Source organism: Amblyomma americanum, chromosome 1 (genome assembly GCF_052857255.1).
Source record: "Amblyomma americanum isolate KBUSLIRL-KWMA chromosome 1, ASM5285725v1, whole genome shotgun sequence".
NCBI classification, from domain to species: Eukaryota; Metazoa; Arthropoda; class Arachnida; order Ixodida; family Ixodidae; genus Amblyomma; species Amblyomma americanum.
This window is the reverse complement of record NC_135497.1, coordinates 234472352-234497355: the sequence shown is the minus strand read 5'-3', so window position 1 is coordinate 234497355 and position 25004 is coordinate 234472352. Positions and strand designations below refer to the sequence as shown.

General features: G+C 46.9%; 1 protein-coding gene across 1 annotated transcript in view; it reads left to right on the top strand.

Annotated features, from left to right (window-relative positions):
* Positions 1-25004, top strand: part of LOC144095708 (QRFP-like peptide receptor) — a 207890-nt gene that overhangs the window by 157216 nt on the left and 25670 nt on the right. The window contains exon 3 of the mRNA XM_077629357.1: positions 20463-20650. Within this exon, the coding sequence (XP_077485483.1) occupies positions 20463-20650 (188 nt within the window). The remainder of the gene's footprint in view (positions 1-20462; positions 20651-25004) is intronic.

Genomic DNA, 25004 nt, shown 5'->3' with positions numbered 1-25004 from the left:
TCCATCCCGATCAAACTGCCAAGCTTCGTGCCCTTCTCGAATCTTTTTCGGATATTTTTGACGTGAACAGCACCGCGCTGGGTCAAACTCTCGCCGTCAGGCACCGCATTGAAACAGGCGATGCCCCTCCCATCCGCCGCCGCCCTTACCGAGTCTCTCACGCGGAGCGTGAAGTAATCAATGCGGAAGTTACTAAAATGCTAGAAAAAACATTATCGAACCCTCACACAGTCCCTGGGCCTCACCCGTCGCCCTTGTCAGGAAAAAGGATGGCTCATGGCGTTTTTGCATTGATTATCGCCACCTGAATAAGATCACTAAAAAGGACGTGTACCCCCTGCCGCGTATCGATGACGCGCTTGACTGCCTCCATGGTGCCAAATTCTTCTCGTCCATAGATCTTCGCTCCGGCTACTGGCAAATTGCTGTAGATGAACAGGACCGTGAGAAAACCGCTTTTGTGACTCCTGATGGCCTTTATCAATTCAAAGTTATGCCTTTCGGATTATGCAACGCACCAGCCACATTTGAACGCATGATGGATGCTCTTTTGCAAGGCTTTAAGTGGTCCACCTGCCTGTGCTATCTCGATGACGTCATTGTCTTTTCGCCCTCGTTTTCCTCTCACCTCACTGACCTTTCTCAGATCATTTCCCTCTTTCGTCATGCTGGCCTGCAGCTCAACTCGTCTAAGTGCCGTTTCGCGCGCCGTCAACTCGCCATCTTGGGTCATGTCGTCGACGACACGGGGGTGCACCCTGACCCAGATAAGATCCGAGCCGTTAAAGACTTTCCTCAGCCACGTTCCTGTAACGACGTCCGCAGCTTCTTAGGGCTGTGCTCCTACTTTCGTCGATTTGTTGAAGGCTTCGCCGACATCGCCCGCCCCCTCACCGACCTCCTTAAAAAGGACGCCACCTTCATCTGGGGACCCGACCAAGCACACGCGTTTTCCACCTTGATATTGAAGCTTATTACCACGCCAGTTCTGGCCCACTTCGATGTGACAGCTCCCACTGAAGTCCGCACAGACGCCAGTGGCTATGGCATCGGCGCTATTCTCTCTCAGAGGCAATCCGAACAGCACCGTGTCATCGCCTACGCCAGCCGCCTCCTCTCCGCCCCGGAGCGCAATTACACAATTACCGAACGTGAGTGCTTAGCTCTTGTCTGGGCGGTTGGGAAATTCCGCCCATATTTGTACGGCCGCCCTTTTACGGTTGTCACCGACCACCATGCGCTCTGCTGGCTCTCATCACTGAAAGATCCTACTGGCCGCCTAGGTCGCTGGGCTTTACACCTCCAAGACTACGACTATACCGTGGTATATAAGTCCGGTAGGCTACACACTGATGCTGATTGCCTCTCCCGATATCCCGTTGACTCTTCTGATCATTCTGACAGTGACTACGCCGCTGACCTCTTCTCGCTCTCTGCTCTTACTCACCTTGGCGATGAGCAGCGACGAGATATCGAGCTCCGCTCTATTATTTCCCGCCTCAGATCCTCTCCATCTGACCCTGCCCTGCGTCGGTTTGTACTTCATCATGACACACTCTACCGCAGAAGCCTGAACCCCGCCGGCCGAGACCTACTGCTCGTTGTCCCGAAGCATCTGCGCAACGACGTCCTCCACGAGCTCCATGACCTCCCCACTGCTGGACATCTAGGTGTCTCGCGTACTTACGCCCGCGTGCGTCGTCGCTTCTTTTGGCCCCGTCTCTACCAGTCCGTTCCGCTATGTTCGTGCCTGCGACCAGTGCCAGAGCCGGAAACGTTCCGCCACGCTCTCCGCGGGTTTGCTCCAGCCTGTTGATGTGCCCCCTGAACCATTCTATCGTGTTGGCTTGGATCTTTTGGGCCCGTTTCCGGAGTCCACCTCCGGAAACAAATGGATTGCCGTTGCGACAGATTATGCTACTCGCTATGCCATCACGCGGGCCCTCCCCACCAGTACTGCTACCGACGTGGCCGATTTTCTCCTCTACGACCTCATCCTCCGTCATGGTGCACCCCGCCAACTTCTCACCGACCGCGGCCGTTGCTTTCTCTCTAAAGTTGTCGACGACATTCTCCGTTCCTGCTCAACAAAACATAAGCTGACCACCGCCTATCATCCCCAAACCAACGGTCTTACAGAGCGCCTAAACCGCACTCTCACGGATATGCTCACAATGTACGTTTCCCCGGACCATCGGGACTGGGACATTGCCCTTCCATACGTGACCTTCGCCTACAATTCTTCTCGTCATGACACTGCCGGTTACTGCCCGTTCTATCTGTTGTACGGTCGTGAACCCCAATTACCTTTGGACACGCTGCTTCCGACATCTCCTTCCCCGCCTTCTGAATATGCCCACGACGCTATTTCCCGCGCCGACCACTCCCGCCCGCTGGCTCGCTCCCGCCTACAAGCCTCGCAGGCCTCACAGCAGGACTACTACGACCGCCGCCACCGCATGGTAACTTTTTCCCCTGGAGCCCTCGTCTTGCTTTGGTCGCCCACACGCCGTGTCGGGCTTTGCGAAAAACTAATGTCCCGCTATGTTGGCCCATACCGTGTGCTCCGCCAGGTGACCGCCGTCACCTACGAGATTGCCCCGGCCTTTCCGGAGACCACCTCCGGTGCATCTCAGAGTGACGTTGTCCACGTCTCTCGCCTCAAGCCCTACGTGTCGCAATCCCTTGCCCCGCCCTAATTTCCACCGAGACGGTGTTTTTTGCTACCGGGGGCCATGCAACGGATAGAAGAAGAGATAATTAAGACTCTCGGAGGCGCGCGTGCTCTGGGATTCGGTGCTCGGTGCCTGGTGCTCTGTGCGGGCCGCCCTGTGCTCTCGACCTGTGTGCTGTGCCCGGGCGTTCTCGCGTCGTTCCCGCCTGGACCACGTAACAGTATTAACTTCAAATAATGCAAAGAGGTCCTCCTGACGCAGATAACTGAATCCAAGTAACAACTACTTCCAGATAACGAATTATTTTAATACGCGCACCAACTCATACACTCGCCTCTGCTTTCTCGACGGATGTTCGTTGTGGCCCACTGATAGGTACAAGGATCTTGGCATGCATCTCTGACTCAGGAGCTTGAGAGATCATTCCTCGCTGCTCGCCACCACATATCTGACATTGCTGGCTTGCACGACACTGGTGCCACCAAAGCGGCAATACGCGGTAACCAGATGGAACCCCGCATCAAAGAATCCTCACTCATAAGCACCTCTGATCGTGCTAGTGGGCACACCAGGATTGCTCACAACCCGCCGTGATGATCCAGTGGACATGGTGCTTGGCTGCTGGCCATGACGTGGCAGGTTCAATCGTGGCCACTGCAGGCGCATTTCATCGACGGCGAAATAGAAAAGTTGGATGGGACACTCAAGCTTCATCTTAAGGAAACGAAGCGATAACTTTAATGGCTTAATACCCATATACGCGAAATTGGACATTTTCTAATTTACATTCATAGATCCCTGGGAGTCTTCGCACCACTCTTGGCGCAGTGTTGCAGCGGCTAAGCGATGCGCCATTGCCCTGCGTTGGCAGGTGGGGCTTACGCGACCCAGATTGCTCATCCCGAGCAACCTTTCGCCACAAATCAAAATTTAAAAGGCACCTGCCACGGTGGTCAGTTTGCTCACAATCCGGTGGGCAGGTTTTCATGTCGCCACAATGTCACTTGACGTACGAGGCCCATTTAGGTTGCTTTGCTAGGGATTTTTCGCTCACAACGCCGCCGACGACGCCGGATTTTCAGCAGTATGGGAGCCTTAACGCCCGTGCGCCTAGACATTAGTCTACGCGAAAGAGCCCCAGACAGCGCAAATATATCTCATACCCTTCATTATGCACGACCGGCCTCGTAGCCCTCAGGGTTGCTCTGGAACGTAAAAATTGTTATTCAGCAGCGACATGGTCTAGCAGTTTGTCTGGGAATCTCATGGACCTTTGTGTTAATGCAAATAAAAAAACTATACAGAGGAATTAAAATACTGTGCCAACTTAAGTCGTCCTCCTCTAATACTTAGCGCCACAAATTAATGAGTACGGTGTTGCAGAACTTACTGATTTACGGAAATGTAGTAATGTGTTAGGTGCTTAGTTTTCTTGCGTACGCATCGCAGTCTCGCAATATTGTTGTATTTACACATTATTATTTCGCAACTTATTCATATTAATATCTTATCCCACTGAAAAACGTGCGCTATCCCCGCCGTTATGCCCTTCACTTCGTTCCCTTGAAAAGTATTCAACACACATAATTTTTACCTGCACATATGCAGCGCTGCGTTGGTTTTGCACCATGTTGGCGGGTAGGTAAGCGGGCTTACTAAATAATGTGGGAGAAAATTATAAGGCTTATTCTTTGCGGTTGGCTTCCGAGCAAAGTAGAGGTGGCATGGCTGGCCACGTCACTGTTGATCCCAAGTGCCAACCCTCATGCATCATGTTCTGAATTCTTTTTTTTTTCGTCGTGCTCTCTCGCTCACTATAAAACAGTGCCCCCCCCCCCCCCCCCCCCGGTTTAATCGATTTCCAGAACACGAGTGTGACGCAACATATGTTACCTTTAATGCGACGAGAAAATAACTTCCTCAGAATCGATATGTTTCGAAACTTTTCCCTTACACGGAGAGGAGGATATGATTTGTCTCCAGTACTCGTTGCAGCAACATTTAGCGTTTTAAATTGTGAATTGTGGGATTTAACGTCCCGAAGCGACACACGGGCTATAAGGAAAGGCGTACTGAGGGGCTGCGGTTGGATTTTGACCATCTAGTATTATTTGATGTGCGCTGACATCGCGCAGCACGCGGGTGTTTTTGCATTTCCCCTCCATCAAAACAGGGCCACAGGGCCGCCGCAGTCGGGATTCGATCCCGCTACCTTGGGACCAGTAGCCGAACAATAAAGCCAGCGAGCCAGTGCGGCCGGTTTGCTGTTGTTAGCTGCGCAATGGGTAACGTGTAAAAAACAAAGGAGGCCACATAATTTAAACCCGCCGACCGCTGTGCTTTGCGCCTGCACAGATGAATGACATTTGTAAGCAGCGGTGACAGCTGCGAGCAATTTCGGAGCCGCCAACATCGGATTTTGGCGTCTGCAGAGGTGTTTTGGTACTGGCGCAGGCTGACCGTCGTGCGTACTGCAAAAACAAAACGTTAGACTTCGGTATCGTGGAAAATTGTCTGTCGACGTCATCACCTACCAGGGAAAGAAAGCGGAGTCCAAACTTCGCGAAAATGCCAGCCCATGGTCCGCCGAAATGACAAACCCGACACGAGTGGGCGTCGGCGCTCTTTAATGTGAGCAGATTTTTTTCGCCTTTTAAATTGGCTAGGGGACCACTGCGACGGCGAGCCAGTAAACTGCAGGAAGGCGATGCAGGCCACTAACCGCATACAGGAAGTTTTGCTGAAAGGAGCTACCGCGTTTGCACGTGCGAGTCTATTTCCTGCGCATGCCACCGAAACTGAGACCGGCCACCCAATATGGGAAAGCACAAAATGTGTTAAGGGATGAAATGAGATAATTAAAAATTGCCGGGAAGGAACATACGTGTGAGTAATGCGAAAGCATTGCAATTCCATTCCAATTCCATTGCATTTACATTCTAATTTTATTACAAAGATTTTCTAATTTTATTATATTCCTCGTTGTTGGTGAAAAGTTAAGAACTCAAACTGACTATTACTGGTTAATATTTCGTTTTTTTCCCCGCCTTTGATGACGTCACGCCTTTTCGAAAAATCTCGAGGTTTATAACGTTGCCATTTTTCGGGCGATGCCGGGATTACGTGTGGGCGAGCCATTTAATGCTTTCGCATTAAAAATAATGCAACGGTGCCAGTGTTTCGCAAAAATACATTCCTTTCGAGAAAGCTTCTTGTTTTCTAAAGTTCTTAGCGGCGAAGGAAGAATGGCGTGCTGCAGGTACCTTCAAATTTAATCATTTATGTCATATCATAAAAACGAATACCTCTTCTTTCTTTAAAGATATCAAGACATAAAATTGTGATGGGGAGTAAAATTGGCTACAGCACTCATAAAATACACGATAATACCAGCTCGCTTAAAAAAAAGTTGAAAAGGAAGTGCGACCGGGGTGGCCCGATTCGCAAAATTTGGATTGATCGCTATGCGAAGTGATCTCTTGAATATTTTACAGAATAAGCTGAAGCCCCCAAGGCACCAGAAAAGGGGACGTTACGTAAGAAATTAAACCATAATTCAAAGAGATTGGAGGCTAATCTCTCAGTTTTTAAATAAGTAGCTTCACAGGAAATAAGCTTCCTTAGAGTCACGTCTGTCTCGAGCAGGCAAAGAGTTCAACGACCTCAACCCGAGCATTTCACTTCAAAATTATGGACAATTGTTCAAAGCAGCAGCCAACTATAAATAAGTGGAACTTTTCTTCATGTTACCAATCTCCCTTTTATGCCCTTGCAATCACGATTATATATTTCTGAAATATGTATATACGTATATTTTTTATCTACGCACGTAAATTTGCCTTCTTCCTATACTCGATCCGAATAGTTCTTAGTTGCGCTGCGGGCACTACTGCGTCATTAAGAGAGTTGTTATACGGCTCCAATATGTGTGTGTGTGCTTGTGTGCGTGCGCGTGTGCGTGCGCGTGTGCGTGTGTGTGGTTTAGGGGGTTTAACGCCCCAAAGCGACTCAGGCTGAGAGACGCCGTAGTGAAGGGCTCCGGAAATTTTGACCACTTCGGGTTCTTTAATGTGCAATGACATCGCACAGCACACAGGCCTCTAGAATTTCGCCTCCATCGAAATTCGTCCGCCGCGGCCGGGATCGAACCCGCGTCTTTCGGGCCAGCAGCCGAGCGCCATAACCACTCAGCCACCACGGCGGCTCGCGCGCGCACGCGTGTGTGTGTTCGTGTGTGCGCGCGTGTGTGTGCGCGTGTGCGTGTGTGTGTGAGAGAGAGAGAGCGAGATTGACTGACGAAGACATGAGTACTATCGCTGCGGCCCTCATTAATTTAGTGTTTCGAGATTTAGGACCCAATTATCCTGTGTTTTCGATGTCCTCTTCCTGTAGTGCCACGCTTCAGTGCCGACTAAACAACTTTATTTTTAAGCCAGGAAACGATTAATACGAATACATATACTTAGGAAGAGCTATGTTCAAGTTCAAGTGTTTCCCAATCATATACATACGTCTCTAGATTGACACAGTTACTTATGCTAGTATGGCCGTTGACTAGTCTTCGTCGTCGTGGACGCGCATTCATCTGACAGGTAGCGAGTTACAAAATATGGACCCACCATATTACTTTTAGCTATGTTTACTGACACCCGAAGAGGTATGTGCTGCTATCTATGGCCTTTTAGGCTCCAGTTTCTAGGCTGCGGGGACAGTGAAGCAGTGAAAATAGTTGCTTTTCATGCTACTAGTTTAATGCTCGAAAACGGAATTTTTCAACTCTTCTCTCATCGACAGGAAGCTTTAGAGAGCTGTTCTAAAAAAAATTCGGCAGAGATACTTTAGACTCCTTATGTCTGAAAATGCCAAAGCATTAAAGTGCTGAGTCATGATGCATTGCAGAGTGGCTGGGTCTATGAGTCATGACTATGGCTACGAGACATTACCATGCATATTCTTTTTACAAACTATACGCCTTACTTACTTACCTACTTGTACTTGTTACCTGTAAAGTGCTCAGTAATTCTATGGTTCAGAATAATTATGAGTCATGACTATCACCTCCAGGCATGACTATGCATTATGTTCTGACAACTCTATATACCTTACATTGGGTAAGTCATAAAGTGCTGAGTCATGCTACGGTGCAAGATGTGCTCAGTCATGCGTCATGACTACGAGCCATTACTACGAATACTTTGTACAAATTCTACACACCTTACCTTACGTTATTTGTAAAGTGTTGAGTCATTCTAATTTGCAGATTGATACGAGCCATGACTCTGACCACGCGTCATGACTACGTATGCTTTGTACATACTCTATACGTTTTACCTTTCGTTAGATGTAAAATGCTGGGTCATGCTACGCTGCACAGTGATTATGAGTCCTGATTATGACTACGCGTCTTGACTAAGCATACCTTATACAGACTCTGTACGCCGCATATTACGTTACTTGTAAACTGCTGAGTCATGCTACACTGCAAAATCACTATGTGTCATGAGGCATGACTACAACTACAACTCATGACTTTCATAAGTCATAATATGTTACGTTTCATCATTCATGACTATGAAATGACAATCGCGACATGAGTTGGCGTGATCGCTCTTTAATGTGAGCACATTTTTTTCGGCTGTTAAACTGGTTAGTGGGCTACTGCGACAGCGGGGCAGCAAAATGCAGGAAGGCGGTGCACGCCAATCGCATACAGGAATTTTTGCCGAAAAGGGCCTGACTGCGATATTATGTGCGAGTCCATTTCCTGCGTTCCCCACGGAAACTGAGTCCGCCCACCTAATACAGAGAAGTGCAGAGTGGTACAGGATGAAATTAGATAATTAAAAATTGTCGGAGGCATTTAAGGTATGTACACACGTGCGAGTAATGCGAAAGAATTGCAATTTTATTCCAATTCTAATGCAATTAGATTCTAATTCTATTCCAAGTATATTATAATTTTTTTATTCCTTCTTTGCCGGTGCAGAACTAAGAACCCGGACTGACTATTACTGGTTATCATTTTGTTTTTTTCCCCGCCTGTGATGACGTCACACCGTTTCGAACATTTGCAAGTTTTCTAACGTTGCCACTTTTCATGCGACGCCGGGTTTTCGTGTCGGTGAGCCATTAAATGCTTTCGCATTAAGAAGAATGCAATGACGCCAGTGTTTAGCAGAGATCCACTTCTTTCGAGGAAGCTTATTGTTTTCTAACGTTCCTGGCGGCGAAGGAAGAATGGTGTGGTGCAGGTACCTTCAAATTTAGTCATATATGTCGCATCATAAAAACGAATCCCCCTTCTTTCTTTGAAAATATCAAGACATAAAGTTGTGCTCGAGAATGAAATTCACTAGAGCACTCATAAAAGACAACAATACTAGCTTGATTAAAAAAAGTTGAAAAGGGAAGTGCAATCGGGATGGGACGATTCGCAAAATTTGGATTGATCGCTTTTCGAAGCGATCTCTTGAGTATTTTACAAAATATGCAGAAGCACCTAAGGCGTCAGAAAAGCCGAAGTTACGTAAGAAATTAAATCAGAAATCAAAGAGATTGGAGGCTAATATCTCAGTTTCTAAATAAGTAGCTTCACAGGAAATAAGCTTCCTTAGAGTCACGTCTGCCTCGAGCAGCCAAAGAGTTCAACGATCTGAACCCGAGCATTTTTACTTCAAAATTATGGAAAATTGTTCAAAGCAGTGGCCAGCTCTAAATAAACGGAAAATTTTTTCTTCTTGCCAATCTCCCTTTTATGCCCTTGTAATAACGATTTTAAATTTCTGAAATAATCATATACATATATTTTTCATCTACGCACGTAAATTTGCTCTCTTTCTATACTCGATCCGGATTGTTGCTTGTTGCGCTACAGACACTACTGCGTCATTAACAGAGTTGTTCCGGCTCCAATATGTGCGTGCGTGCGTGCCTGCGTGCCTGCGCGCGCGCGCGTGTGTGTGTGTGCGTGCGTGCCTGCGTGCGTGCGTCATCATGTCATGTGACATCTAGGTCATGTGACTTTGCGACGTAATCACTACCTCCGCACATGGTTGCGAGCAGACTTCCCGCCGTGGCAGGTGACAGTGAAATTAATTATTGGTCGCGAGAGGTTGCTCGGAGAGAGCAACCTGGTGCTCAGAATCTTCGCCGGCGGCTGTGTTTGAAACAGCCACTTCTCGGGGCAGTGGCTAATCGCTTAACTGCTGCACCTCTGTGCCAGGAATAGTATGAGAACTACCGGCGATCGATGAATGCAAAGTAGAGAATGACCGATTGTGCATATATGGGCATTAACCCTTTCAGGCCATCGCGTCATACCCTTAATGCGAAGCTTAAGTGCCGCCTCCGGTTTTTTTTTTGTTTTTTTGCATCAATAAACACGACTCACAAGTTTGATGAAATGCTATGGTTTTTTACAGGGGAAAAAAATTAAATGTCGATTACAGCCGTGTTAATGCGGGTGATCAACGCTAGCATGTCCACATTTTGCGTTTGCAGTTGTTGTATTCGCTTTGAACGTTGCTGCCCCACGTGAGCGCGTGACGAATGTGTTTTTGTGTTGGGAGGGCAACACGAGTGCATTATGGCGAGAGAAATGTGTTGGCACGGACCTGCCCATCTTGTCGTACAAGCGAGTTTGTGGGCAGCGCCCCGAGAGCGTTCGTGTTCTGCGTGACCCGCTGCACGTTTTTGACTCTGGCCTCCCGCGTACGTGCAGCGTTCAGAGCACCACGCTCCTGCTCAGCTGCATCCATGGACCTCCCGCAACGTGTTTGACATGCCGGTGGCATCATCATAACTGCGGCGGCCGCTACTCCACAAGCACGTCGGATGCCGCGCCATCCACCATTTCAGGATGTTTTCTTGAGAGGCATTTTGGCGGCGCCTTTTTTTGACTCCGCACCCCACCTAACGACGACGAGGTTAGCGCAGGCCATGGTCACGCGATTGCCGACACTCGACGTTGACAGTGATCGCTCTACTCATAAGCGGAGGAACTTCGCTAAAACAGCTATCACTGTGAAATGTGTACGTGCTAGTAAGGTCTACATCCTAGTAAAGATCTAGTAATAATCACGCACCTTTGCTCATTTCTCACGGCACAGAGAGCTTCATGCATGGTCGCAGCAAAACGAAAACGGCGCGAACCTTTACATCGTCTATTTGTCGTGACGATAAAATAAAATAAAAACGAACATTAAACGCAGTGCTTGCACAACTGCGATTTTTTTTTTTTTCGGGAGCTATGCGACGGGACACAGCCTGCGTACTGCACTGTTAGTGTTTACAGTGGTCTTACATCTAGTACATAGCTTTTTCTTGTGCAGTAACACTAAATGTATATTGGGTGAATGTTTGCTCCCGCCAGCCTACGTTCAAGAGGCTATAAACGTTTCCTGTGCAATTGTTGCGTTATGTGCGGTCAGTTTTGAGCGTTTCGCGCTTCCTTAAAGATTCGCCAGTCTTCTCTGGATGCCATTTTTCAAATTCGACCGCATTAACTACATCGGCATTCTGCTAAAAAAACGAAGAATGTTTGCGCACTGTCATAATAAAACCACCGGTAGCGATGGGAAATGTGATTTCAGATTCGATGTTAAATGTTTGAAGCTTTACCGTCCGTAACAGGTGGCGACTTTGCCTAGTATCCTACAATGTAGGGGATCTCAAAAGTCGGTGTTGTGAACAAAATGTTTCCACCACTAAAACCATGATTTTGAATTGAGACGTGAAATGAACTTTTTCATATATATTTTCTTAATTTCTGAAGTTTCGGCTTAGAGGGGTTAAAACTCTGACTGATTTTTATTTCACATCAGATTACCACGTTTTGCTAACCATATTTGCATTAATTGGCACAGTTCTAAAGAAAAGGAACAAGGTCAGCGTTTTGAGACGGTTGGTTTCGCCGTTTATTCTTTTAAGGCGAAAGCCTTTAATGACTCATACTGACTCGTCCGGTGTAACGCTGTCTTCCACAAATAACGCGGCAACTTATCAAGATAGCAGAAAACGAATGGCAGCATCAGATAGAGGGGACAATATTTAACCCCCATGCCAGGTTTGATGACTGTAGAATATTTAGTTAATTAATTATAGCCAATTGTAGCGAAAAAAGCAAAGAAAAGAACCAAATGCGTCGATATAGCGCGGATGTCGATATAGCGTCGTTTTCTCGTGCTTGCTGCTTCGTTTACTTTTTAAAGAAACTGTCAAGAACCTTTCTCGTAGTTGAAAATAAATTCTGTCAGGCATTCTAAGTGCTCGTAGCTTTCAGTTGGAAACCACTACTTCACTCGCAATCCTGGAAAAGCCGCTGTCTGTCTGAAGTCTCTCAGATACCTGCAGATATGAAATATATATTGCTGCGACTGGGGTTCGGACCCATATGGCGGAGCGAGCAGGTCATCTTCGGTACACACTCCGCGAGAGCATTATGCTACCGCTGCAGTCGATCATACCTCTTGTTATACTGCAACACACTCTCACGCTGTTCATTGCACGTCGTCGTCTTCATCGACTTCCATCTGTGCGAAAAAGTTGCGAAAGGAAAGGAAACGTGCGTAACTGGCTCCCTGGGTCAGTGGGCACCTGAATTGCACTTTGAACTACGTGGCGGGGGTGACAAAGCGATGTGCGCTGTTTGCGTTTGCGTTAGCAACGTTTTCGCAGAAACGCGACACTGGAGCAATAGGCCTCTGGCGTTCATTGGATTCGTTAGCGTTGGTGTTGACAACGTCGTAGATTCCGTTGATTTTGAGGGAAGCAAAGGCTCACAACTGGCCAGTACACCCCTCAATCGCGCTTTCATGTACTTGGTGTCCACCAGCAGTAACCTCCGTTCGTACAATATTTCGTGTTTAGCAATGCTAAACCGCCAGCAGTTTTATTTGTTTTCATTTTGTGTTCTTAAAGCTATCTGCGCGACCTATGACAACGCTTTCTCTCTTTTCTTGGATTTGGGGCAGCGCAGCAGGCTCGAGGCATTGCGTACCTCTCACTGAGCTGCTTACGGCAAGAGACAATCACCAGCGCACAGTAAGGGTTCCAGGTGCCAGAGTAAGGCGCACATTAAACCATGAACGAATTACCTTCTAACTAGCGCGTTTTTTTTTTTACGGTAGGTTGCTAGGCAGCCAAGAGAACGTCCCTCGCGGGTCTTTCGCCTCTGCTTTATCCGACGCTGTCGCTGCGCAGAGATTGAGCTTGGTCGGTACGGGGGAAAGGTCTCTGGCGGAGAGTAGGCGGCTGCCACGCTGCGTCGTCTAGGAAGCGGGAAGGGCGGCGTGCTGAAGGACGTGAAGACTGACGGCGCCGACAACAGCGGGAGATGTGTCCGCTGCTGTCGCAGCTGTGACAGACCGGCGGCTCCCGGTCGTCGTAGGCGCTCACAGGAATCCACGCTGGCCGAGAGTACGCGATGGGCAGCGCGCCGAGGCACATATACTGGCCGGGTTTGATGTCGCTGTGCACGCGGAGAGTATAGCCCAATCGTCTGAGCCGTGGCTGTTGCGCGGCTCGTCACGTGTGCGCTGAGCTCAGGTAGCTGGCTGCTCCATACGTGCCTGGAGCAGGGAGCACGAATGGCACACTATAGGCTGGTATTCACACCTTGCACCTGAAAGGTCAACTCCTCGCGCATGATCCTGCGAAACACTGAGGCGATGCCCTTAGATTCAGGAAGATCGACGCGGGCTACACTGGTGACAACTACATTGGTGACGCTAGGTAGCCGTACAAGTTTAGCGGAAATTGGCCGCTTCTTGCGTGAGTCAAAAGCAGGACTGTGGTGCATCACGACCACACCAGCTTTCTTCCACTTGCACCTTCGTTACTTTCTTTCCTTGCTTGGCGTTCTCTCTGATTCCCCATTTTAGAAACAGTCGATGGTGCCTTTTCTCTCTTTTTTTAGTTGTCGACGACTAACGAGTCAATAGCTGTTCGCAATACCGTCCATTTTATTACCTTAATTAAAACGACGTTCAGTCAAGAATTAAATATTAAAGCCACATATTTCGAACTTGCAAGCTGCCGGGACCAAAAATTTAGGCAGCTTGGAAACAGTTTCGCCTGGAAAGAGATTGACTACATTGACTCATTTGCATTTTGATAGAATCTTGAGATGCGCGCCAGAAGCCATCCTCTCGGTGCCATAATCATATGCTAAACCTCGGTCAAACTGAGAACGAGCGAGAGTCATCTACTGCGAAGGTGGCATGCAAAAACGATATCATTGAATTTATATAAAGACATATTTTGCATAACTGCAGATATCATCTTGTTTTGGAACCTCACTGAGGAACACAGAACCTTCGTTTCTAATCCACTTCTTTTGCGTGGCCCTCGCTGTATTTTGTTTCTCGGACACCACACACAGGAGCCAGATCTTACGTTTCAGACTTTCGCAAGACGTCCTCTGCTCAGGACGTGAAACTGATTTCTGCGACTGAATGCATAGCGACGGCTGCAGTTCTTTATCGCAACTGGAGCGTGAAAATCTGCGCTGCTCGTTTTGCATTTTTTCTGTACTCTTTAGAGAAGTTGGCGTATCGCGACGCAGACAGGACCCACCGCAACGAAAATTGCACAGAGTCGTCCGTTACGGCAAAAACTTTCCTGTCGTTGCCATGAGAGAGTGCGCAGTAATGCGACGCGTGTACCAGTATAATAGCCTTCCAAAAACGAAACTCCAATACGGATAGTCAGCTTATTTCGTTAACCTTTCTCATTTGAGCAATAACATAGAAAACGAGGACTCCAGAAAGGACAAAGCGTGTGTAAGGTGCTCTCTACACTGTTCGTCTTCTGTGCGCGTATTTAAGAAATAAATGTACCTGCCAGGCTCAAAGACCGCTTCCGTTAATCATGGCATGTTCTTAGCAACTTGGAAGCATTGCTTTCCAAAATGTGCCAGGAATTCATGCTCACCCCGAGAATTTTCGCGTCCCATAAGGCACTAAACGTGGAGAGCTATCGGCGGCACAGCAGTCCTGGGCGCTTCCATCGTGCATCAGTAGAGTTAGTTTTTGGGCTCGTTGGTATTCTTGATATAAGCTCATAGTTCTTCACCGCAATGGCACACGGCCAAAGGAGAGAAGAACGAAAAGAAGAAGGGCGAACAACAGCGCTGACTGACAACTGTTTATTTAGGGACGCGCACGCAGCTTAAACACACTTAGACCAGCACAGGCGCACACGGTGGAAGAAAGAAAAAGAAGACAAAAGAAACGAATCGCACCTTTATCGAAAAACATTGAAAGGAACGTGTTTTATGCGTTATACAAAAGAACTGAAGTACCGCTAACACATTCTAGCACAGCTCTCTGAATTAAAATTAAAAACAACTCGTGAAATGATAGAGGCATATAACGATATAGCTGGGTCAGAATGTGCTAGCGATAGTTCATTTCTTTTGTATAACGCAGAAAAGACGTTCCTTTCAATGTTTTCTGATAAAGGTCCGATGCGTTTCTTTTGTCTTCTTTTTTTTTCTTCCACCGTGTGCGCCTGCGCTGGTCTGAGTGTGTTTAAGTTGCGTGTGCGTCCCTAAATAAACAGTTGTCAGTCAGCGCTGTTGTTCGTCCTTCTTTCCTTTGGCCGTATGCAGTTGCGCTGAAAAACTATTAGCCATCTTGCTTGCTCTCTGCTGTGGGAAACACGTGTAGAAAACCATGTCCGCATTTTAAAATGTACGTTTTGGCGGGGTGTACAGATGTGCTGGTGCTGGCGTATTGTCCTCGAGCTTCGGAAATGTTGAGAGAGCGCTGCACATGATTCCAAGCCTGTACTTTTCTTGCCTTTCACAATAACCGTCGAACCGTCCAGGAGCTTTAAGAAACCACCGTTTTTTGGTCAATGGCGACATCTTGCCGGCCTGAGGGCTGGCCACTAGGAGTGTGCGAATTCAAGATATTCCGATTATGAATAGTTAAACTGGAACATTGAATCGAATATCTAAAAGCATTTTTACCTTCAGATGCTGGAACATTTAACTTTCTTTACAAATGAGCCAGTAAGCGTTAACCAAAAAAGCGCGGTTTCGATCAATAAGGTCACAGGTGCCAATATCATCTTTTTTTTTACAAGATTATCTTCACTATATACCGTTTCATAATCTTGATGCGGTGCGGAAAGGCCCTGCGGAAAAGTTAGTGCCCACAGGACGGTACACGGATCGCTGTTGGCGAAGCTCGCCTAGCCTTGATGTAAACAAGTAAACAAAGGCTTGTGAATTTACTCGTGGATATTCGATTTGTCTCGAATGGTCTTCAAGCTACATTGGAAAGCATGGTTTCTAATCGAATACGAATATTCAGCGTACACTATTCCATTATAAATATTCGCACGCCTCTTCTTGTCGCGCAATGTGCGCATGTTACAAGAATCATTGCAGAAGCGGCATCTGTTCATGGTACGCCATGCGAGAGTGCCGTTTGCAATGCTTCAATGGCCGCAATTTTTTTTTTCTTCAAGAACGCGTGACTGTACAAGTCGTCACTGTTTCGGATTCATGGTTCTCGTAATACTATAGTATTAGAAAGTGCTTTCCTGGCCAAACATTTGCACATGACCCAAGATGCACATCAGAATGCATGGCAAGTTCCGAAGATGTGGACGAGTTGTCTAGTAGTACTCAGGACGAGACGTACAAAATGACTAAGTCCCACTCACGTCATATGTTTGAACTCCGTCCAGTTCAAAGACACACATTAATCACTGTAAATTCGTATGTAGCGTAGCCCAAACTTAATACTGTTCCAAAATCTTAAATGCTTCTAAAGCATGAATAACGACGCACACTGCATGCCCCTAGAGCATTTTCTTGACAAGGCACCAAACTCTTTTGCCACACACAATCTGTTCAGAGTGTGTAGGGCGTTGTTAAGCTTTTGTTGGTGTGTGGCGTATTTGTGGGAGAGCATAAGTATAGACATTAGAATGTCCTGCTCAGACTGCTGGCAGGAACGTGTTAAAATGTCAGTTGTTGCTTATCTAGATGAGAACCTCTCCGCAAAAGCGGTGTCAAGGCACTTTTATGTATGGCTGCTTGAGCAGAGCAGCTGTATAATGAAAACAATACGAGACTGCATTTTTGTGGATCTATTCGGAAAAAAGTCAAGCACCTGCAGCAATTTTAAAACCAGGCCTCCGCAAAATGCCAAGAGCCTCATCTTGTGTAAGAGGAACAAGGCACCCCCCCCCCCCCCCCCATTTTTTTTTCCTGACGTGCCGCACACGCTAAGGCATCATATAACGCGTTACTCGGCATGACGCGCACACTCAGGACCCACTAAGATAAAATTTCGCGATGACGCTTCTTCTCTTTCTCTTATTTTTTCACCCCATATGGCAATTAATAGCTTTTTGTATTTTAACTGAAGCTTTAAGGACCCAGATGTGGCGTGGCGCGGTGAATCCCTATAGAAAGAGGAGAGGAGAAGGAAAGGAGGGAAAATTAACTAGAACAGTGTTCCGGTTGGCTACCGTATACTGCCGAAAGAATGTAAAAGGATCAGACGAAAGAAAGGCGCGAAGTACGAATCAAGGACGTCAGTTAGAGCGGGCGTTAAGCAAGCTCCTATTGTGCGAACACGACGACCTCAGGAAGCAGAGCATTACCTGCCAGGCCTTCAGGGCTGTCTGTCACTCTGGCCTACGGCATAGAAATTTAATATCCGTCAGCGGGCGAGAACCTAGTGGGTTCAGCGCTCAGCACAGAGTTTTCTCTCAACACTAAACGCAGGACACACTTGAAGGTGCATTTTCTGTGGTCTCAACGGAGCTGTAGGTGGCGCAAGCAAGGCTGTCATATGTACCAGTCAGAAATGTGCAGTGGTTCGTGAAAGCAATTTTGAGCAACGGGTGGCATAGTGAAGATGCATCATGTCGCGGTAGGCAAAGTGAGGTGAGCTGTAGGTCAGAGTGCCGGAATTGAATAACTGGCCCGAATTCCGTGCAGCGAGTGTAACCTCCGTCTCACTGAATCACTAAGGATCTCATTTGTCAAGTTATCTAGGTGCACAGAACTACGCTTCTATGGATATATTTCATCGCCTTCAGAATTTCGATGTTGCTGAAATTAGTTATTACTAGGCTAAAATTAATGAACTGCGGGGTTCGGTTGAACATAGAGCACGCGCAGATCAAAAAGCAACGCCATGCTGTGAAGTAGAGAAGAAGCGTTGCAGGAAAAAGAAAAATATATTACGTTTAAATCCTGCAATTAAGCGAGAACAAGTATAAACGTCATAGTCTGAATGGCTTCGGAAGACCATGCACTCTATAGTTCCTCCAGGCATGCTATCAATCGAGTGTGAAGCGCTACTAGCGCGGAAAGGGGGTGCTGCTACCAGTGAGTTTCTCCCATTGCGCAGCATGGCATAAAACATCGGATCGCGCTCCCTACCCGAAGACGATGAATGTAGCGCGAGACACGATGTAACCAGGATGTAACGTGGAGACGCGCAGTAACAGGTGTCGCTGTAAAATGTAAGATACACGCGGTGTCATTTCTTCTCGAAGGGCAGTTATACTGTCATTGACTTCCGAATTAATCACATATATTTCGCGGAGCTGTATTTTTAGACTTAAGCTTGATGCAACAGACGACTAAAAGGAACAAAAAAAAGCATTTCTGCCACTTCTTGCCGTCGAAACCGACACCGATAAGACTTCTGTTTGCGTACAAGGTAGTGTATTTGCGTAAAAGGTAGGTACTTCCAATAATTGAATTTAAGCATCAGTTGGAACACCATAGTTTCTTTTTACGCCACTTCACCAGAGAAATGTTCTTTTCTTACAACCGACGTTTATAATATTGTGACCAAGAAAAAAATTTTCAGAGCTTTGAAAACATATACCTATTAGGCTATTCTAAAGTAAATATACGTAAACGTATCCTGTGCAGTTTGTCTTCAATCTCTTTCATTGCAAATAATCTTTTCGTTCACCCGTGGAAGCATCGGAGGCTTTTTTCGCTTTGGTTCCTAAAGGAAAGTTACCGGCTGTTTCGTTATATATGCCGCTGTGGCTGATTTCTGGCCGTGTGTATAATGAAATTAGCTTGTATGAGCCGTTTATTTTTTTGCGCAATGTATTGCTTAGCCTATATTGTCATGACGGAAGTAATGCATTAGGGTATGTTTTTGGTGCGAAAATGACATTTGTTTGAAGCCTTAAAATAGACTGCTGTAAACACGTTTTCACTTCAATAAATTATGTGGTATCTTGAATCGTATGAGACTTTTTATGTTTCTGCAAATTGCACCGGAGAAAAGCGAATTAACAAATAAACTGCGTCCTGGTTTAGGCAGTGTTAGAAGAAGAGATCTGTCACGGAGTGTATGAACTGTAAACGCTTCAACTATGCCTTCAATATAAACTTTTGAACTTAACTGACGTACAACTGTTTTGCATGCTGCATATCGGCACGCTTTGTGCGCTGTTTCTATGAGGCACCCTGTCGTTTACTCACGAAATTGAATTTTATACTTTCTCGTTTGTTGGCAAGTTTTTGTAGTCATATTCTGCCGCCGTCCGAAAAATATTATTGTGTAATCTCTCCTCTAGCTTATCTCTGCAGAGAAGCTTGCAAGATTTGGCAAAATGTCTTGTGTTAGCATTTTGGCTTCAGAAATGGCGTCGCGTTAGTCGACTACACCAGTAGTTTGCAACATCATTATTCTTAACAGCAGAGCCACTTCCAGCGCCTGAAGATTGATGAAATTGAAAATGCGGCAGAAGAACGGCGGTTTGTGGTAGTTCGTATTCCTTAATTAAAATCCGGCGAGTGAGGATGTTTGTTAACCACGAGGAAGAAAACAAAAATAAAGAAATGGATAAAAGACATTTGTTGTAAAGATCAGGAACTGGGACAACGAGAAAGAAACACGCCTTCCGTACAATTGAGCCTGGCGGCGTACAACGTGGGCTAAATGTTGGCACCGTCGTCAGCGCTTGTTTAACGGCGTGTTTTGTCAAACGTAAAATCACCGCTAGGCTCGCTCCCCGCAGCGTGTTCGCACTGAGACTGAAGCGAAAGGTCAGCCCACATTTCTCAAGGCGACTTTATTGCAAAGGCGTTTCACAAACTCAGTTTTCTGCGGTGCTCCATTGTTGTTTTATTCAACACAGGGTACAGGCAAAGGCGCCAAAACAGGGAACCACAGAATTGCGAAAACCCTGACGGCGGCAGAACTGAGCGGTGGTCAGCGTTCAGGATGGAAAGTGCCTCCACGAATTCGCCAAAAATTTAGGCTTATACTCACGTTTGGAAAGCCGGTCGACATAAAACCGGCCCCTGTCCTTCTCTCAGTCTTTTTGTGCAGGTTTTCTTGAGCCCAAGGCGCTCAAAACCCTTTCCAGTCTCCAGAACAGTTGTGCCGGAATCGTCACTGTCAGCAGTTGTGGTATAGTATGAGCGCTGTATTTTTCAAACCTTACGATAATCCGTGTGGGTCAATCACGGATGAGCTGCACCTGCGCCGAGTTTTTCTTCCGCCTGCCACGAAACTTACATTGAAGTCGAGCTGCAGCATGGAATAAAAAATGGGATTTGTTTCAAGGTCCGGAAGACGTCGTTTCATTATGCTGCACCTGAGGCCCTGGAGCAAAATACTAGGAGTGCAAATAAATTCTCGCACTTCGAGCCCGTTCCACCTTTCTATCAGCAGTTTTACTTTGAAATCGCGGATAATTGAATTTAAGCACTGCCCGCCTCGCTTAACAGGCTGGTTGCGACACGCACGCGTGCTCTGACTCTGGTCGTGGCTTCGCTGTGCGCAGTGACGGCCGTAACGTGCAGCGTTCTCACGCTGTCGGCCATTTCGTGCGACCGGTTCACGGCCATCCTGTACCCATTCCGGGCACGCATCACCAAGCAGCGCACGGGCGGAGTGCTGGCCGCCGTCTGGCTCCTGTCGGCCACCGTCGCCTCTCCGCTCCTGCTCTACACCACGCCCTACTACGTCCAGGTATGGACAGAGCCCGGGAACTCGCCCCCCACGGCTGTCTTTTTTTCTCTCTCACTTTCTGCCTGCTCATTCTGTAAAGGTGACAGATGTCCCCTCGAATATTATCTAACGTCTATGGGTTATTTTTAATAAGGTGTGGGTGCGGGCTAGTTGGTACTGCACTGTAAGACGAAAAGCGCGAAAAAACACACGGACGCAAAGAAAGACAAAGGACAAGAGCTTGTCATTTGTCTTTCTTTGCGTCCGTGTGTTTTTTCGCGCTTTTCGTCTTATTTTTACTTAAAACGATTTTTATGCGCATATTCTAGTGCAACAGATCTATAGAGGCTCTCTCTGCGGGTATTCGAGTGAAATTTGAACGCTCTGTGTGGGCCCTATAATTTCGAAATAATTTTTTTAAATCGCTGCTCGCACTAGCGCGCAACCGATAAGGGCGACACCTGCCCCTCCCCCCCCCCCCCCCCCCAATGACGTCAGTGGGCAGTTTGGGCGAGCCCCCGCCCACGCCCACGGTTCTCTGGGTGCTTGAGCGCAGACCATGCGGTTTTTCTCGATTGCGGCTCTTTGCTGCCGCGTCGCTCTCTCTTTGCCATAGGCAGGATCGCAGAGCATTTTATTTTTCTTTCCTCTATTGTACATGCCCGCATCGTTTCCTTTCGTTCAAGATTTGTTTCTATTCCTCGCAAAGCTGTCAGTATGGCTATTTTCCTACCATCATCTCGCTTAGTAACTCTCGCTGTGCAAATTTTAACCTGAAAATTACGCCCGCTCTAAGCTTTCAGTTTCAAGCTGTCAACGCACTGCTTCCACTCTCCGTGCTTATTCCTCTGCGCCGTGGGTTTGAAACAGACTGAACTGAGAGCCAAAGATAAACGCGAAGGAGCATTGTATTTACCGCGAGGCGAATAAATCAACTGCAGGGACTCTAATCTGTTTCCGTAATTGACAGGCGCCGAAGCGAAAGATCTTAGTGCATATTTTTTATACGCAAAACAGGGATAGTCTGATGGCACCTCTAGAGTGTTTGCGCGCATTGGATTGTCATTGCTGATTTCTGAGCACCCTGCAGCTCTCCTCGTTAAATGAATGAGTGAATTGTGTCCCTTGGCCAAAGCTTGTGTTGTTGTTGCTTTTTTTTTACTAAGCATAAGTTTGACAAACGTACGGGTTCCTGTAGGTATGCCGTGTAGCTAGGCACGAAGAGTTCCGTACGCTTTTTGAACGGTGTGATCTGGGCTGAAAATACACAGGTCCATGGCTGTAACATCTAACACATTAAACAAATTCCCACAATCTCCCCCCCCCCTTTCTAGTCCCAGCTTTCTGGCCTTTTAGATTCACAACCACCTGTCTCGTTACCACAGATGGCAAGGTTTTCTTTGACTGCAATCAAAGATCATATTCACTATTCAGGCGTGACCACAAGGGAATTCCACAACCTAAGCTTCGCCGTAAAACCCATAATGCTCCTCACAGAGCTATCCCTATAATACAGTTAGCGGGATCCAACATGTGTGTGTCGTGAAAGCACGGGGCCAGTTGAACAGTAGATGCGAGAAAGAGGGAGAGGTTATGAAAAGGAAAAACAATCGGGATTTAGAAGCAGGAATAATTATGTACCAGCAGGCGTGCAACAAGCAAATCAAAGTTCACGCCTCATTGATTCAGTAATATGCCGACCAGAGATGAAGGCGTTAAACAGAAAATCGAAATACCTGCCCAGAAACATAAACTTGTTATGGCATCTTAACGTGCAAGCCATCAGTTTTTCGCCTGCAAATTGCATAAAAAAGAGTTCTAAGGTGCGATAAAGTGATGTTCCGCGAATGAAGAAAGGTGGCACCGCAAATTCACCTTGTACGGTCTTTCAATGACTAGAAATGTCCATCATGCTCCGCCAAACAAGCTTTCTCTCTATACACTTCAATGCGAAGTGAAGCCAGCTGTACAGGAGAAGAACGAGAAACGGGGGGAGGAAACGGCTAATTTAATTTTCCCCAAAATCCCATCGACATAGTCTATTTTTTCTTTTTTTTTTCGACCCAGCTTCCCTCTCTCATGCTTGCTGTTACCACCTTCGCAACAGGCAGCAGCTCATATCCACATCGGTAATTAAATATTTTTATTTTCTTTTGCGTAGATGTTTTCGCGTCACCAGCTGGCGCGCTAAACAAGCATATATTCGCGTATTTTCGTCGGACGCCCATAAACACAGGCACTGCCGTGGGCTCCGTCAGTTCCAGAACGCAACGTTAAATTGGCTTTGTTGATGTGTGTGCATCTTCGTAGGAAGTCCACCCGTGCTGCTCCTACAGTTTGTGCTCGCTCCACTGTTTGTAAATTTTCTTTTTTTTTTCATAATCAACTGGCGGAATAAGCTAACGCACCTGCATAGCTAGCGCCTTCTGTCTCCGGACGTGAGAAAGCAGGCTGGGCGCGCTGACCTTGGAGCCCGTACGGCGTGAGAAGCTGCTCTGAATAATGCATGAAGGTGTTGCGCTTGTCAGAAACCGCGAATTGTGCGTGGAACACGTGCCGAGCCTGCTTGTCGGAAATGAGTTACCAGTCAGGGAAAGCTGATTTGCTTTTGCCTGCGTACAAGACTGGCCAAGTAAGGAATGAGAGAGAGGCGCAAAATAGGTTGAAGGGATGAAAAAGAGTAAATGTTAGCGGGATAAAAGAAGATAATTAGCCGCGAAAGTTGTTGCGCAAGGGACATTCGCGCTCCGCTCTGCGTCCCACATGTGTAGAAGACAATTAAGGGACAATGCAGGTACATAAAGAAGTACCGAGCTAAACAACATGCTCCGACGTACAAAAGACGGGCTAGGAAGAACTTTTCAACGGAGAAAAAAAAACAATAAAGGAAGTTTTCAAAAAGCAAAAAAAAGAGAACGTGAAGAGAGAACGAAAGAACTGGAAGTGCGCAAACAAGCACCACCAGAAGCTCTGTGATATAAAGCTAACTGGAGTATAGCAACTGAACAGACGTGGTTGCTCCTCCGCTGGGAAAACGTTTCTAAACGATCACGTGGATCCGTAATTGGGAAAAAAATTAACTGTGGTTAGCTATAGTTGAAGCTGGTTAGAGAGCGAAAGCTCTGGTGTATCAGGCAACTAGACGCGGCTTGGCGTCTCTAACGTGGAGTGCGTTCCGGACATTAACTGCCAGCACTAGAGCTCGTCGAGCGACAACGTCTTCATGCCCGTCCATGCCGCCGCCGTCTGTGGCGGGAGCAGCCTCAGTAGGCGCTTTCTAAGCGGACCGATTGACGTCGTGCTAAGTCACGTGCCTTATATAGCGTTATACCGTATATGACGTCCTCCGTTCACCCATTGTTACTCTTCACTAAATTCGTTTTCAAGGTCAAGCTGAAGGCCGCGTCACGCGTTTAGTACTGGTATTTATTCGTTGCTATATCAACCTATATATCAACTTATTAATTACAGTAATTCATGTTTCTAATAAGTGTTACTAAATTAGGCTGAACATTCTCTTCCTATGTGATGTATTACAAGCGGATATTCTTAGGTTTACCACTAATTATGCTCATTACTATACAATGACGTCATCATGGTTAATAACACTAACTAGGGCACGCCGATATACTGCCTTAGTCTAGCTATCCAGCGAAGCTACGCCGCGGCGAAGTGCGCAGGTCGGCGCAGCGACCACCTGTTTCTAGAGGCAGATTCAGTTGCTAGGGATGCCATTGCTAACTATAGGCAACACGCAGCGAAACTTTGGTTCGGGCTAGCGTAGTATAGATTTCTCTCTAAAGGTCTGTGCTGTGATATGAAAGGGCGCTTACTGCGACTTTGGGGAAATCGGGAGGCACGGTGCACTTGAGTTGGGGCTTGTCGGAGATGCGGTTGACCGCCAACACTCCGGGCTTTTTATTTGCATTTATTGCGCGTCATTGCAGTCAACCTCGTTGTAAGCTCGGTTTCACGCTGTAACGACGGCACTCAGAAACACGCTGGTAGTTGAGCGTCATTATATATAGCGCTCATTATCAGGGAATAAAGAAAATGAAAATTGCATTGATATAGGGAATAATATCGTTCATAGAGGCACGATAAAAGTGGAAATTATTTTTGTGCTCGGAACAAAAAATTGCCACCATCTTTGTTTGGTAATTGTACTGCGGCAGAAATGCGATGACATTTCAGATATCGTGGCAGTATTTCGTGGCTGTGAACAAAATCCTGTGCTAGTTGGCGCAGTGGGCTTGATCATGCGGCAGCGCGTGGAATCGAGACGGTGGGTAAGTAAAAGCGATGGCGACAAAACAGTGCTGATTTAGACTGATTTTACTGCTGCGCACAGCGTGCGAGGAAAATTTAAAAATGA